The sequence below is a fragment of the Corella eumyota genome, chromosome 6 (assembly GCF_963082875.1).
Source record: "Corella eumyota chromosome 6, kaCorEumy4.1, whole genome shotgun sequence".
Lineage (NCBI taxonomy): Eukaryota > Metazoa > Chordata > Ascidiacea > Phlebobranchia > Corellidae > Corella > Corella eumyota.
Window position 1 is genome coordinate 13,294,879 of NC_137495.1, and position 17,249 is coordinate 13,312,127.

General features: G+C 30.0%; 1 protein-coding gene and 1 pseudogene across 1 annotated transcript; both read left to right on the forward strand.

Moving 5' to 3' along the window:
* The first annotated feature begins 11,214 nt into the window (after positions 1–11,214).
* On the forward strand, positions 11,215–13,075 carry LOC145754696 (thioredoxin-like protein 4A; annotated as a pseudogene).
* A 284-nt stretch (positions 13,076–13,359) lies between these two features.
* LOC145755891 (3 beta-hydroxysteroid dehydrogenase type 7-like) lies at positions 13,360–15,206 on the forward strand. Its single transcript, XM_082572126.1, has 5 exons — positions 13,360–13,426; positions 13,556–13,632; positions 14,152–14,340; positions 14,573–14,785; positions 15,056–15,206. Exons 1-5 carry the CDS (start codon positions 13,360–13,362, stop codon positions 15,113–15,115), a joined length of 606 nt encoding a protein of 201 aa, XP_082428252.1. The 3' UTR covers positions 15,116–15,206.
* Positions 15,207–17,249: the final 2,043 nt, after the last annotated feature.

Sequence of the window (17,249 nt, forward strand, 5' to 3'; positions counted from 1 at the left end):
TGTATTAAATTTATGAATATTTGTTTTTGGGCCTGATTTAATTCCAATGTACAAATCTCAATCATCTTATAAGTCTTTTCCGAATCCGGAAACACTCCATCGAACGATATAACAACGGGTTGCACCAGTTAAGCTTTCTTCTTATTTTGCAAATTTAACTGCACTGAATCATTGTTATTATTAAGCTGCAGGGTAGTTATATCAATGCTAAAACGATATCTTGCCAAGAAGTCCAGGCCAAGTATACCATCCTCGCCAATGTCGCAAATAAGGACATTTTGTTTGTAAAGTCTATTACCAAGTTGAAAATTTACTTTGCAGCTACGATACACGGAAATTTTATGATTTCCAACTCCACGCAAAGCAAATTTTGAAGTTTCCAGTTCAACTTCATCAAGTTTGTCAAATACCCTTTTATTTATCAATGTCACATCAGCTTCTGTATCCAGCAACATTTTTAAAAGCACATATTTGCGTTCGACATTACAATACAGTCCATTTGAGCATTGTGTCGACGTTAAACTAATTATAGCAATGTTCGAGGCGTAGTTGGTGGTAGTCAAATTTTGCCTTCTCAATTTGACTACTGTCTGTTTTCCGCTTGTTGCGCGTTGCGATTTACAGTCTGGTTGTTTTGACTTTTGTAGTATTGGCGTCTCCCATTTCCATAACTAGTTTCACCTATTTCATTATTTGGTTGGCGTGTGATGTACGAACAATGTTAGACAGTTCACTAATTGCCTTCGGCATTGCCTCCAGTTGATTTCCAATATGTTCAGTTTCTAAATAGGTGCTGGTGGCTCTTATTGTTCTGGGCTTGCTAATATATCCATTATTTTTCCCTTCCAACTTTATTGCCTAATCCAGCGCATTATCTAGCTGCTTTGGGTTTTAAGCTTCAGAGACGAATAAATATCCCAGTTTTTTCTAAATCATATTCTTTTTTGCTTTGTCGTACACTCGACAGCATCTAACCAATGAACTTATTTCTTCTGCCAAATTAATTTCTTTTGCCAAACTTTTATTTCTACGACGAACCCTGGTATGCATTGCTGAAACAGAGTCAGGTATCTTTAATCCAAATTTCTGCTTTAACTTTTATTTCAGGATAGCGTATTGGGTAGGAAGTTCGGGTCGAAGACTTGTCACCACGCTAGAGACTGTATCGGGTAAATGTTAAGTTGAATTCCTTGGGTGTAATTTGACCATCCATTATATGTTGCTGCCAGTTCAAACTTAGCCATAAAGTCTTCGTAGGATCCTTTGTCGTCAAACATCTCAACCTTAATCTCGCCAATATTTTTGTTTGTACCCATTGGTGTTTGAACATAAAGTTGAATTAACTCTTCTTCTTTAATCTGCTTGTTCAGTTGATCGGAAATAAGTTGTTGTTGCGATTGCGACTTATCTACAACTTCTTTTGACCTAACCTCCACTTTTTCTTTTATTTATTTCATCAGCGATGGTGGGATCCGCAACTACTGTATATTTGGCCAATTTCTGTTCAAGGTTAGTAATTGACCTTATAGTAGACGAGCTAAAGTTATGTACGTTTATTTTTAGGGTTTTATATTTTTGCTCCATACCAATTAAAGCCTCTTCTAAAACTTAGTGCATTTCCGTCTAACTTGTGATATCTGTTTTTCAGTCGCCTCTTGAAATTCATCGTGGAGCCGCTGTGTAGTTTTATTAACTTCTTTTTTTCACAAGAAATGCGATTTCTTATCCCCATTTCTTATGGGGTTTAAACGATATTACTTCTAATAAGTTTTAGCTATTTGCATCCGACATAATAAAATCTCGGCAGGACTTCTAATGTTACAAAAATATACTCAGAGTTTCGTGTAATAATTTTTAATAAAGTTGTAATTTTATTCCAATAGAATCAAACATAATATATATAATAAAAAGGATTAGATATTAAAATAAGTAATAATTTAGTTCAAAACTACACAGTCAAATCAAGTACTTAACTAAAACAAAAGGAGAAGGTAAACAACTTAATTATAGAACACAAGTAAAAAGTAAGGCTACAGGGCTTACACTATGTCGCATGCACGCAAAGTTAAGATAAGAACTCACATGACGTTAAGATATGTTATAATAACATGCCATGCACTCCATGCTTTGTCAAACAGGCAGCAAGTTGGTCTTTGGTATTAACCCACTTGATTTCGTTAACTTCTTTTCTTGCAATCATTTCGCGAAGTGATCCAACACCAATACTAAGTCTTTTATCAATAACACTTTTTGTGTAATATACAGCATCATATAATAAATGATTATCTGTAATTCCCACAATCGGTAATTTGTCAAACTTAACTTCTCCATAATATAATTCAAAAAACAAAACATTTAATAATGTTGCTGCTTCAACCATATTTAAAAGAGCTAGGGTTTCTGCAACTAAAGTACTTCTTGTAACACATCGAGTTCTTTTTATTTGCCAGCTTAAGAGATTTATAGTATGGTCTTTACCAAAAAAAAAATCAAATAACTTTCTTGACTTTCTCCATTTCTTACGTTTGCAAAAGCATCTGTATACACCACAATTTTAAAATCTGTAGTATCTTCCAATTTCCTGAAAGTAAAAAACAGTTCTTTAGATTGAATCTTTCTAGCTAACAAAATAACTAACAAATTTGCTTACAACCCAGTAACGTTATAAAGAGTTTGCTGACGAAGTTCAAAACATCGAATCAGGCTTATTATAAGCCCGAAAATATTTTTAATTAAAGTTTTAAACTTAGTACAGTTCAAAAAAAACATATTAGCTGGCCTTATTTTTCTGTTGAGTTCCCCTTTAACATCTTCCCGCTAGTAGTACACCTTTTCTATAATAAGAAAAGTTTCTAAATTTCCACACAAATTATGAAACATTATTAAATTCTCTTCTATTATCACTTAAAACATTACGGGGAGCACCAAACAAACTAATCCAATGTTTGAGAAAGTTGTTAGCAATAACAGTGGAAGTCTTGTTGCATATAATTACAGCATTACAATAATGTGTAAACATTTCTATCATATGGAAAAACCATAAATTTGGTTCTAACTCATGTAAGTCCATTGCTACTGTTTCGTTAAACTGTTGAGCCCATGGTAACCCCACAACAGGTCTCGGAACATTTTTCTTGTGTCTTAAAGAAATATCTGCGGAGGCAAAATATTTGTTAATGCGAGGATTATGGATTATCTTTAGTTTTATCATTTTAATCCAAACCAGGTAACTTTTCACAACATTGGCAATTTTTGTGGCATAGCCATCCTAAAAAGCATTGGCGTTGTTGTGTTTTTAACCCTCTTCTGCTTACAATCTTGAAATTATTCATCTTGCCATTTGGCTCCTTTAGTTTACCAAAGTTAAAAAGTTAACTTGACGAGCCATGGTCACTTCTTATTTTATTTATTTCACCCAAGCCCACCTTTGTGACAGAACAGCTTCTATAGCATAATTGCAAGCATCCCCATTAAAAATCTATTGTTTTTTCAAATTTAGGCACAATTTTGTCAAAAGTTTCTGCGTGGACAAGTAGACAAGTCTTGGTTTATTAATCTTTCAAATGTGCTAGGGTTACCACATAACCCAAAAGGCATCACAATAAAAATGAAACTCTTTATTAAAAGATGCAAAGTCAGTATTTTTTGTCTTTTGGATTCAGTAAAACTTGCCATTAACTACTTTTAAGGTGAAGTGTAGAAAACCAGTTACAATGCAGTGAAGGGTTTTGTCTGTTGTCGTTGGTGTTAACAAACTTTTTTTGTAACTTTTCATTAATTCATTGCATTGTTTACGTGGTTGCCAGTTAATCCGTACTCAGGTCAATGCGCTCAAGGCAATCCTTACTCGGGTTCAAGTCGAACTGCACTTGCATTACGTAATCCTTTATACCATTCAGGCGCATATATGTAACATATCGGTTTATTAAATATAATTCATCTTAGTAGAAATATGCGATAAGTATACAACCAATAAGTGTCCGTGCACTATTTTAATTAACAACAAAAATATTGATTAAATAAATTTAGTTATTTATATATATATGTGGTTTTTGTTATGTTTATGAATTGTAAATGTTTTACTTCGAAGTTATGTAATTACGCTTAAAACAAGGCCATGATTAATTCAGGAAGCAGTGTTTTATGTAACAAAAAGCGCACACTGGCATGTTTTGGAGGCTAACTCAACAAGTCAACAAGTCTTTTACTCTGTTGCTAAACGCATATGTGTTTTTGTAAATATGTACTCCTTTCTTTTGTTCATATTTGGGGGAATGCTAAATATGCGTTTTATAATTGTTACATTTGGCAACCCTGAGGTTTTATAATCACCCGTGCGTTTCACTTGATTGAAAGGTTTTTTAATACTTACCGTAATTTCATGGCTCTTTTTTTATCGTTACGAATCTAGACTGATGGGCTATTTAAAAGTGATTTAAAGTGTTATATGTAATTACTACCTTTCCTACTGTGAAACTATTTGGAGTAGTGAACTGATACGTACGTTTTTTGATCCATAATTCGGGCTTGTGAATTTTTGGGTAATTACATTTTGCATTATTATTAAGTTATTCTGTGTTTATGTTTTGACTAATTCTAGAGATTATTATGTTCTGTACTTTATATTAAATATCTCTTTTACCTTTATCTGGAACTTATTGGGTAGTTTTATCGTCTGTGCCGTATATTTTCATGACCCAATATCTGCCATTTCTTAGGTATTTAGGCTTTTTATTGTTAATGTGCTTAATAAGGGCTTTGCTATCATAGCTTTTTTTATTACCTTACCTTATCAATTGCTAATTACAGATTGCTTGAATTAATCACGATTAAACAAGTTGACCTTTGTATCCATTGTATAAGTGGCTTGCTAAACGTGTCGGTAAGATGTGTTTTGGCTTTGATATTTTCTGATTTTAATTAAAGTTTAAATATTCTAAATAAATAACAAGTTAGTAAAAATTAAATGTTGGTCATTTTTGTGTTACTTCAAAATTTTAGTTATTATTATTTTTATAAAGTATTTTGTTAAACAGTTTTTATTCTAGTTATTTTAATTAAAGTAATCTTTAAATTAAGTAAAATATAAATTTTGTTTTAGATAAAGTTGAACTTATCATTGAACAAAATTGGTGATGGAACTGTAACATTACTGGGTGAGGTTATTGACAAGTTTGAAGAACTTAATATTAGTGAGTGTAACATCACAGAAGTTGGTGAATTGGCCATTGCTAGAGCTTGTTCAAAACTAACACATCCTGTAAGTATATTACTTTATTGCTTGGTATTTTTTTAATTATTTAAAAAAGATTAATTATTTAAACAAGCACTAGATTTAAATAACATTTATTACTAAAATTACTTTATGTAACAACAAAACTTTTTTATTTAGTTTATAGAAATATAAACACAAATTTATTTTCAATTTTATAACAAGAAGTAAAAACGGTCACAATGCCCATTAACTTTAACAATGGGTCATAGTTAAATTACAATTTATTGTATTATATTTAAATAAAATTATTTTTTGTATTTCCTCAGGATCAAATTATCTAAAAATTAAAAGTTTAAAGAAATATTTACAACAAAATTTTACTTTATTAACTTTTGGAGAATTTTAAACTTAAAATAAACAAAAATATTTAATTTAACAATTAATACATTATTTTTAATGACATTAAACAAATTCAGTTTTAAACATTTAAATATTTTGGCTCATTTATTAAAAAAACGATTTATTAATTAACAGTAAAATTTTATTAAAACAATAAGTGTGGAGTTATTAAAGTCGAGTTAACTTAATCCCCGATTAACTTTTTATTTTTTTTGTGTTATTAAAGTCGAGTTAAACTCGGATTAACTAATCCTAGTTTAACTTGAGATTTTTGTTTAAAAACTCGTCTAAACCAGTTTGAAATCGCTATAGCGAATCAAAACAGCGAACGACAATTTTTGTTGATTTTCGTTGTAACCAAGGGTGGTTTGTTCACTTTTTTGCACGAGATTTAAGTTTTTGTAAATAATAAGGCTAAACGTGATTTCGAAGGGTTTTAGTAATAATTTAACATTTAACTTTCTTTATTAAGTTAGAATTAGTTAAGATTAGTTACTGTTAGTTAAGAAAAAACAGGCCTTTAGCCTATTCATGCTTAAGATTACTATTATAAAAAAATGAATGCTATAGAAACTTCTTTTACAAATTGTTCTTAAATGTTGTCAATAGGAATAAACGATTGTTAAGTAATTTTTTATTAAAATGGATACTTTGGAAATCGTTGAAATAACAAATACAAAATACGAAATTCCCAAAAAACAATAAAAAGATTTCACAAATCCCTGGAAAAATATACAGAAAGAGAAATAGTCCAGCGTTACAGATTTAATAAAAATAGCATTTTACAGCTTTATAACATTATAAAAATTAGAAGCCATGGCGTTCCAGCATTGTTGCAGCTTTTGGTAACCCTTAGGTTTTATGCAACAGGAAATTTGCAATGCAGTGATGGAGACTTAGTTGGGGTACATAGATGCACGGTGTGCCTTATCGTACACCGGATTTCTAAGGGATTTCCAATTCCACTTTGAAAATATCTGGACAATTTAATAATTAAAATAGTTGCAATTATGTGTCTTCATAATTTTGCACTAAAAACAAGGCAAGAGAAACTGGCACCTTACGACGCTGAAATCCCAGTAATTGAAACAAATGGAGGAGCTGGTCATTTATTGGCTGGGTGAGCTGTGCAAGACCAAATAACAAATAACTATTTTCAGTAATATTTAAATTTAAGAAGAAATTTTTACGTTAATATAGTTAGACTGCATAAAAATGTTTGTTTATGTGTTTTATGTAATCTTTTTGTAGCTAGAAATAAAATGGATAAAAAAAAATTAGAACTCTTAACTACGATCAAAGCGAAGGAGAAGTACTGTTGGAATTGGTAAAATCTTATCCAGTTATAACTTCAAAATAAACAAATTCTTCTACCACAACTGCAAAAAAAGCTTGGGTTGATTTAACAAGAAAATTTAATTTAATTAATATATGATGCAATAGAATGCCAGAAAATTTACAAAATTCATACAAAAATATTAAAAAGAAAGCCAAATCAGCTAATACAGAACAAAAAAGAGAAATTAGAAAAACAGGAGGTGACCCACCACCTAATCCCATTAGCTCTTTTACACAGAAAGTCATTTGTGAGTAACAGTTATATTTTTATGATAAACCAAATAACACACAACGATAAATTTACTACAAACCTGCAAAACTTTGTTTTAAATAATACCTTTAATTTACAATGAAATAAATTCTCTGCATAACAGTTTTGATGATGATGCCTTGCTGATTCTTGATCTTACTGGTAGCACGCCAGTCATGATCAAATTGTTACTGAATATTCTTTAAATGAAGACATTTTTATAGCCTGTAAAGAATAAATAGGTTAAATTTCATGTTGTGAATATTATTACCAATAAAAAGTTCTAGTTTAAAAAAGGAGTTACAAATATGTAATTTTAAATTATGTTGTAAAAAAAGGTAATACCAGTCTATTCATAGATGTTGTAGTACAAGATTCACCTGAGAAAAAAAAAATAGTGTCGATCAAGTACTAAGTAAGTCAATGCAAAAAAATAAATATTGTTGTCAATGAAGTTATTTAAATAATTTTGAAGAAAAAAAAGTCTTTGAAAAGAAAAAGCGATTCTGGTGACGTTAAGGAGGCAAAAATGTTACTACTTAGGCAGGAAATAGAAAATAAAAAAGAAATTCATATACTAACCAAAAAGTTACTAATAAAAAACCAAGAAATAAAAAAAAAGAACCTGATTTAAAAATGAAAGAACTTGATATAAAAATAGAGCAAACAAAAAATTTAAAAAATTACCGAGCAGCATGTTTAAACAACTTTTATGAAATTTAATAGTTTGCATATTTATTTATTGTATTATTTATGTTTTTATATTGTGTTACTCAAAGAAATAGTTATCTATAAAATTTAAATAAAAGGGTTTACTTACCACTTCGCATGAATATAATAACAAAGCTTTTATAGATTGTAAATATGATACCCTGTCCAAAATAGGTATTTACCGAGAGCAAAATGCTTAAAATCATTATTGCGCATTTCCTTGTTTAGCCAAGCCAGGGTAGACAGTTTTTAATTTCAACGACATAAAAGTATTCTCTAAACTTTGTGACCTGTCCATTATAGGGGTTGACAGGATGTTTGTAATTTATAATTTCAATAACTACAATAAAGGTTAAATATATTGCCCTTGTGACAACTTAATAAAATACTGCTTAAATAGTTAATTATAAATTTTTTAACTAAATTTATTTGGCAGAGCCCATATAAAACTTAGGTTGTAACTGACTTTACACATTATATATGCATTTAACAGGAGACAAAAATAGGTAAAATACCTTACATTGATATGTCCGGTACATCACTGACGATTTACGGACTGACTAAAGCCATTACAACCAGTACTAACTTACTAATTATACAACTTTGCTTTGCTGTTGTATTGTTTTTTATAAGCTACCCAATTACTATTGACTCTGTCCAAACGATCACAACAACTTTTAGGCCAATTTAGTTTTACTATTAGACTATTGCGGTAATTTTTTTTTTGATAAAGTAGCTAATTAATTTTAAGTTAATCTGAGTTTAAACTACCTTAAATCGCCGGTTAACTTTTTAGCAATTTAACTCGAGTTTATTTCGCGATTATCGTTAACTCGACTCTAATTACTTCACCCTAAGTGTGATAATAAGTAAATTTTAAGTTTAAATATTTCAGATAAATAACAAGTTGGTAAAAATTAAATATTGTTCATTTTTGTGTTACTTCAAAAATTTAGTTATTATTATTTTTATAAAGTGTTTTGTTAAACAGTTTTTATCTCAGTTATTTTAATTCAAGTAACTTTAAATTAAAGTAAAATATAAATTTTGTTTTAGATAAAGTTGAACTTATCATTGAACAAAATCGGTGATGAAGCTGCAACATTACTGGGTGAGGTTATTGACAAGTTTGAGGAACTTGATATTTGGGGTTGTAACATCACAGAAGTTGGTGGATTGGCCATTGCTAGAGGTTGTTCAAAACTAACGAATACTGTAAGTGTATTACTTTATTGCTTGGTATTTAAAGATTAATTATTTAAACAAGCACTAGATTTAAATAACATTTATTATTAAAATTTCTTTATGTAATAACAAAACTTTTTTATTTAGTTTATAGAAATATAAACACAAACTTATTTTCAATTTTATAACAAGAAGTAAAAATTGTCACAATGCCCATTAACTTTAACAATGGGTCATTGTTAAGTTACAATCCATTAATATTCTTTTTTAAATTATTTTTTGTATTTTTCCTATTTTGAAATAATTAAAAATCAATAAAATGTTTTATTATTAAATTTCTGGTATAATTTAAGAGTATTAATGAATTTATTTTATTAATATTATTTTTAATTTATGTTAATTAGTAGTTTAAGTTATTTTATTTAAACTTAAAGTTTAACTTTATTTACTCAAATTAACTACAACAATTAAATTTATTGATTCAATATGTATTGGATAAATAGTTGTTTTAAATTAATTATTTGAATTAGAGTAATTTTTAAGTTAAGTAAAATATAAATTTTGTTTAAGATAAAGTTAAACATTTAATATTAAAATTGATTTGTTTAAACAAAACTTTAATTTTTATTAAATTTATAATTTTTAAAAAAAAGTTAAACAGTCACAATGCCCATTAACTTTAATAAGTTCAATCCATTGTATTAATATTTACTAAAATAAGTTTTAGTATTTTTCCAGAATCAAATTATTTGAAAATTAAAAGTTTTAAAAATTAATAAATGCAACATGTAACCTAACCACAAGAACAATTTAAATCTTTAGAAAATGTTTAAATTTAACAATTATTACTTTTTGAAGTTATATTAAACAAATTTAATTTTAAACATTTAAAATATTTCATTAAAGTTATTAAAATACAAATTATAATTTAACAATATAACTTTATTTAAACTATTGGTGTGCTAATGATAAATTTTAATTAAAGTTTAAATGTTTCAGATGAAAAAGTTGAATATTAGCTTCAACAATCTTGGAGATGAGTGTGCTGTTGCTTTTTCATCATGCCTCCACAACATTCAATACTTGAATGCATGGGATTGTGGTTTTACTGAGGATGGAAAACAACTATTGAGGAAAGCAAGCGAAAAAGTTTCAAATATGGAACTGTAAGTTTTGTTTACTATACAACATTATTTAAACATATTTACTATAGGACAAACATAATTACTATATTTAAACCCTTTACAAGAATAAACTAAAACTAACTTTTAATAAAAGAGGTTTTTGACACTTTTAAGACTACCTTTATTTTTGTAGATTAGTTATTACATATTTTGATTTGTTACATTCTATTTTCAAATTTTTTTTTAAAGGGCATGGCTTTTGCATAAAGGGCATGGCTTTAAACTTTTTCTTGTCATGTATTTAACCAGTTAAAATAAATTTTAAAGATGTATGTCAATTAGTGCAAATAATATTTTAATGAAATTTTGAATCTTTTCTATTATTTGGACCCAGGACATTATTTGACTTGTCACCACTGTTGTATGTTAACCTGAATCTTATGTAGTTATTGTAGATGTGCTTTTAAGTGCTTGTATGTTATGCAAATATTAATTCTTCACCGCTTGCCAAACACTTTGTAGAAGCGATTAAAATTCCTAGTTATTCAGCAATATTGTGTTTTATTTGTAACGATGCTTATAAGATCATGTTTAAATATCCAGCAATGTTAAATATTATTTAAAGTACTTTACTGGAACAAGTACAATCTTAACAATTCTTTCTTTCCCACAAAAAAACTTGAGCCCATACTTGGACAAATAACCTTTCAGTAAATTTAAGAAAAGTTGCCCATAAACAACTTGTCTTCCAGTAAGTGTATAGGGTCATCTTTAAAACAAAAAATTTACTGTTTTCTTGACAATCCTATAAATTACATTTACAAGCCTACATCTACACACTTATTTTTAATAATATTTATCTCTTAAAATGTTTTGAGGATAAACGTTTACGCAACAACAGATGTTTTAACAAATTTGATAAACACAAAACAGCGTAAACTTTTGCTCGTACAAATTTTAGATTTTTAGTTCTGCGAAAAATTTTACGAAAGTGCACGAAATAATAAAACCAGTTTAAAAAGTTGTATTTAAATCATATATTTGGTAGTGGTTGGTGTAGTTGAAAGGTAACCATGTCGTACATGCTTCCCCATCTTACAAACGGCTGGCAAGTCGATCAATCGATCTTAAACGAGCAAGAAAAAGTTGTCGTGATTCGGTTCGGTCACGATTGGGACCCGGCCTGCATGAAAATGGACGAGGTATTTAATGATTTTAAATATAAATAAGGGATCTCTATTACTTTCGCACGCCCGAATTTAAAAAGGCGTTATAACCTAAGTATGGCAATTGTTCAACCAGACATTAAAAATTAGTTGAAATATGTTTCAATGAGTATAACTTAGTCCGCTTTACGAGTCAGATGTGTTAATGGGTAAACTGAATATGTGAGGGTTAGGGTAAGGGTTTAATTTATGCAACCTTTTAGGGCGTGCGAAACTTGTAGGGCTTTTAGGGCGTGAAAACTTTTAGGGCGTGCGAAACTTGTAATAGAGATCCAAAATATTAAACTTATGCCTAGTTTATCTAAAATTTTAATTAAAATTTGACGCCGTAAAATATAAGTTCAATAATGTTTTAAAATAGAGATCCTAAATAAGTTCAATAATGTTTGAGTTTTGTTACGGCGTCGAATTTTAATATTTTCACGTATTAAGAAACCATATTTTAAACAAAATTTTAGGTGAACTAGGCATAAGTTTAATATTTTTTGCTGAAAAAGTGGATTTGTGTTATTTTCTTTACTAGACTTGTTTTCTACGTTTAAAGAAAGTTTAATTAAAATTAATTTATTAAAGAAAATTAAGTTTCTATAGAATAATATTCTGTGTAGTGGTGCCATAATTTTAAATTTAAAAAAACAAAATGTTTTATTAATAAAATTAAAGTTTTTTTTGATCATTCTGAGAAATATTTAATTTTGACGTTTATACAACACAAATATTTTGCTTTAGAATTCTGTCGGTGACATTTTAATAAATTAACAATTATGTTTAGACCTTGTATAGTATAGCTGACAAAGTGAAGAACTTTGCTGTTGTTTACTTGGTTGACATTACTGAGGTGCCAGACTTCAAGAAAATGTAGGAATTATACGACCCCTGCACAACTATGTTCTTCTACAGGTTGTTGTTCACATTAAGAATGTAATTTTGTCGGCACAAGTATTAAGCATTAGAAAGACTAACCCGCAGTTTGCGGTTTGATTCTTATTGGTTCAGTGAGCCAGCAGTTAGGTGTAGTGGTCAGAACACTTGGCTACACTACATAAGGTTCTGGATTCAATCCCAACTGCTCATATGTTGTTGCGCTCTTGAGTAAGGCACTATAAACGTTATGAACTCCTACTGAGCCAGCACTTAATCAGCAGCATAATTATCGGGCAATTATAATCTATAATATCTCAAACTGCCACAGGCAACTCGAGACTAGGTAGGAGTAACTGATGTTACTCTATGTTTAAGTCGTGCTTTAGACTTTCCCACATCGAGGATAAAGATATATACAAAAAAAAATATCCCGAACTACCAAAGGCAACTAAAGACTGGGTCGGGGTAACTGATGTTGCTGATAGTTTAGGTCATGAAGTCAATCTTCCCATATCAAGAACGAAAAAATACATGAAAGTTTAACAAATCAAATATTAAAATTAGGTTTAAAATATTTACAAATTATTAACTGAATAAAATTGTTTTCAGGAACAAGCACATAGTGATCGATCTTGGGACGGGAAACAACAACAAGATTAACTGGCTGATGGAGGATAAACAAGAAATGATTGACATTCTAGAGACAATATTTAGGAGGGCAAGAAAGGGGACGGGGTTGGTGGTTTCCCCAAAGGATTACTAAACAAAATATCAATATTAACGAGTAGGAATATTCTAAAATTTATTGGTTTGTTGTCAGTTTAAAAAAATGAAGTTTATTTAAAACACAAAATTTTAATAATTTAATTTTATGCGTGGTATTAAGTATTTATATTCGATATTTTTTATAAAATTTTAATTTTTTTTTTCAATTTCTATTTGATTTATTTTTTAGATGCCAACATGAAAGTTTAATGGATTAAGTGTGACGTCATAGATTGTTTTAGTCTCATGTCAGTCGTACAAGGATGTCATGTGGTTTTGCATATGGCCAGTGTCATCGATTACAAGGAATTAGTTCCTTGCCAAAAATTATGGAAAATAAATGTTGGAGGTAGGCATTGTGATGTCATAAATTACATCGTTGTTATATTAGAATTCAACAACATAGTTTATTTATTCTAGAACTTAAATGGTGCAGATTACTACAGCCTATTCTCTAATATATTATGACATCATATAGGAACAATGAACGTGCTGGAGGCTTGTTATGCAAACAATGGTTATTGTCTCTACACGAGCTCAATCGAGGCTTTCGGAGCAAATTGAACCATGGAACCACTAGTGGGTGCTAGTGAAGACACTATTTACTGTTACTCTTCTGTGACGTCATACAGAAGTACAAAGAAACCGCGAAGGAGCTTGTGCTGGAGTGGAACGAAAAAAAAGATGAAAAATGGAAACATTTTAGGTAAAGTCACATTATTTTTATTTTTTTTATGTCTTTATCCTCGATGCGGGAAAGTCGAACAAGTGTCCCAAACATAGAGTAACAATAGTAAGTTCAACCCAGTCTTAAGTTCCCTGTGGTAGTTTGAGATATTATAAATAATAATTGTCCGATAATTATGCTGCTGATTAAGTGCTGGCTCAACAGAAATTTATATTGTTTATAACACCTTACTCAAGGGCGCTACAGCATGAGAGTAAGGGGGATTGAATCCACGACCTTATGGTGGTGTACCAAGTGTTCTTACTACTACACCACGCTGTCGGTCTACTCGGCATATAATTGTCTGCTTTTGTTCTTTTTATTATTGACAGCATAATATTTTGTAGAAACTGGTCACATGTGCATTTAGAGGTTCTTGTATTTATGGCGAAGATGACAACTTTACCAAATCGATTCTTTTGCGCCATCTTGCGACTAAAGTAATCAAGTCTCGTAATCCACCAGAGGCGCTACAAACTCGAATGTACGTTGAAAACGTGCCTTGGTGTCACGTGATCGCGGCCACGAAAATGCAGGTAAACAAAACTTAGTTGTTCACTGCTTTAATATTGGGTTAGTGTGCAAAAGGTCTCTGGTTCGAGCACCACCACAGCCGTATATAGCTACGGTTGTAACTAATATGTCTCTGCATGTTCTTACTGAAAGATTAGGTTTAAAGTTTAGGGAAAAATATTGGTTTATATTTTGGTTATATTAAAAAATTCTAAGAAATAAACTTGTACTCTGACTATAACTTATATTGTACAGGAGTCCCCTTCTTTGGTTGGGGGAAACACCTACTTTCTGTGTGACGAAACCCCAGAATTATCCTACCTGAGATTGAACTTGAAATTCTACAAGCATATGGGTTTCACCATCCACAAGAGGGAGCCAGTGTTGCCGTTTTGGTTGTTTATCCTCATTTTAACGTTGGTTGTTTGGTGTTGTCAGGTGCTGGGTTGGTTTGGGGTCAAAAAAGAGGTAAATATTCAGTTTATTGATTAGTTTTTAGCTTGGTTACTGTCATAAAGGTTTTACTTAAAAACATATGCGCAAAATTACCATTTTACCATAAACATCAACCTTAATTTTGGTTAAATATCGTGGTCTAAAACTTATCTTTCTGAAATAAACCCCATACCCATTTGGATAAAACTTTGGTAACGAGGGTCAGAATGTTAAGTTATTGCAAGGGTTAAACAGTTATTTTATGTATAATACTTTTAATGACAACTATTTTGTGATTTTTAGACCAATATTACACCAAACATGGCCAAATTGTCCTGCACAAGATTCACCGTCTCCAATTAAAAGTTTGTGGAACATTTTGGCTACAAACCAAAATATAGTTGGCCTGAATCGTTGAATTTTATGAAGGAATATGTGAACAAGATTGTAAATGAAGTGGAAAATAATAACTTGAAAAAATAGATTAATTTATTTATATGTGATTCAGTTTTGTTGGTATGTTTGTATTGGAATTTTTGTTGTGAATTAAAACAAAGACAACGTGCAATAAAACTTGAAGTTTGTAGTCGAGGATAAATTATAGAAATATGTTTTGCCAGTTATGACGTCGGTCGTAAATACGTCATCCACTCTCTGTGTATAAACAACTGACACACGTGCCGCGTTATTTAAAGTTGGAGGTTTTGTATGGAAGCTTGTTTGTGTGTGAGTTGCCTGGCTAGTGGCTTTACTTTGGTAATTGAAATTCAATTTCTGTTTAAGAAGCAGTCATTTTTAATAGCAGATTAGAAAACGTAGAATTGTTAATTTTGCTAAAGATTTATCGAATTAGAATAGCGTTTGAGAACGGTAAATATGCGTTTAACATTTTTTTTCTAATTTATCAGCAGTGTGGTGCAGTGGTAAGAACACTTACTACACCAGCATGAGGTCGTGGGTTTAATCCCCACTAATCTCATGCTGTAGCGTCCTTGAGTAAGGCAATATAAACGGTATGAACTCCTGCGGAGCCAACATTTAATCAGCAGTATAATTACCGTGCAATTATAGTCTCTATAATATCCCAAACTGCCACAGGCAACTCGAGACTGGGTCGGAGTAACTGATGTTACTCTATGTTTAAGTTGCGCATTCGACCTTCCCACATCGAGGATAAAGATATATACAAAAAAAAAATTTACGATTAAGTTAGTGATATTTTAATTAAATTTTTTAGTCTGTGATATTTTAATTAAGTTTTTTTATTTAGCACAAAGTTAAGTGTGTAAAATTATTATTATTATATGTTAATTTAATGTGAATAATTTCCGAATTGGTTTCACAAAACTCAGTTTGCTGTGGGTCGGGGGAAAAGAAGTTTTGGCTGAAGGAAGATTTTTCTTAAGAGACTACGCTGTGTATAGTTGTCTAAACTGAATACTTTGCACGGTGGTGTCGAGGATATTCTTTGCTGAAATTTCAAGTAAAATGACATTATTTAAATGTTTTTTTAATTATTTCCTGTTTAAATTGTCAATATATACTTTCTAGAATTAGTAAAAAAATAGGTTCAAAGTAGTTTAAAGGTAAGTAAAAGTGAAGCAAGTAAAACTAGTTTATTTTATGCAAATCTAGTACGAGTTACTTCTAAATTCGGTTTTACAAAACTTAGTGGATTAGTTTGTAAAAAAAACAGTTTTACTAGTTACCACACAGGACCACACATTACCGTACAAGATCACACAGGATGCGTAAACTGTTTATTTGTGATACTGCCATTTGATTAAAAACAAAATACCTATGATGGGATACTTTTTATTAACCCCAGCCCTTACCTTCTTCTTGGAAATGCCTTTAGTTGCCCTAAAGACAAAAGGCAATTTTTTTGTTTTATTTTTTTTCTTGTGTAGTAAATGTATTGACTTGTATGGCCTGTGTGGTCATGTGAAGTCCTGCGAGGTCCTAAAAGGTAATTAGTAGGACAGGTGTATGGCTGACAAATTCATTGTTTCTTGTGGTGTTAGGAATATTCTTTGCTGAAATTTCAAATTAATAAGCATACAATAAATATTAAAAAAAGAGTTTGTTAACTATTATGTTATAAACTTATAATTTCTGAAACTAGTTGATTTTAAGTTAAAATCAAGTCCTACTCTTGTTGCATAAAAAGTCTATGAAATTAATTAAATTATTTTATTAGTTTTTAGATGCGAATTAATACAATTTACACAGACAAACATTACATAATGGGGCTTTATACAAACGTTATATTTTTAAGAAAACTGTGGTTAATAGTGTGCATATTTAAATTACTATAGCAAAGATTTTCTGTAATCACGCAATGCAGCAATTTTATAATAATCAACAAAATAAGTAAACATGAAAACTAAAAGAGAAACTAGTTATTGAATATTAATATAGTTTTGCACTTTAGTATAAAATCAATAGATTTAGGTGGAATTTTATAAATATTGCTTTAAATAATAGCTTTCACATG

What these genes read in the sequence shown, in the direction of transcription:
- LOC145755891 (XM_082572126.1), top strand. Translation starts at nt 13,360, where the DNA reads ATGGCCAGTGTCATCGATTACAAGGAATTAGTTCCTTGCCAAAAATTA. An exon ending in TCGCGGCCACGAAAATGCAG is followed by an intron (nt 14,341 to 14,572) that starts GTAAACAAAACT and finishes TATATTGTACAG; the next exon opens with GAGTCCCCTTCTTTGGTTGG. An exon ending in GGTTTGGGGTCAAAAAAGAG is followed by an intron (nt 14,786 to 15,055) that starts GTAAATATTCAG and finishes TGTGATTTTTAG; the next exon opens with ACCAATATTACACCAAACAT.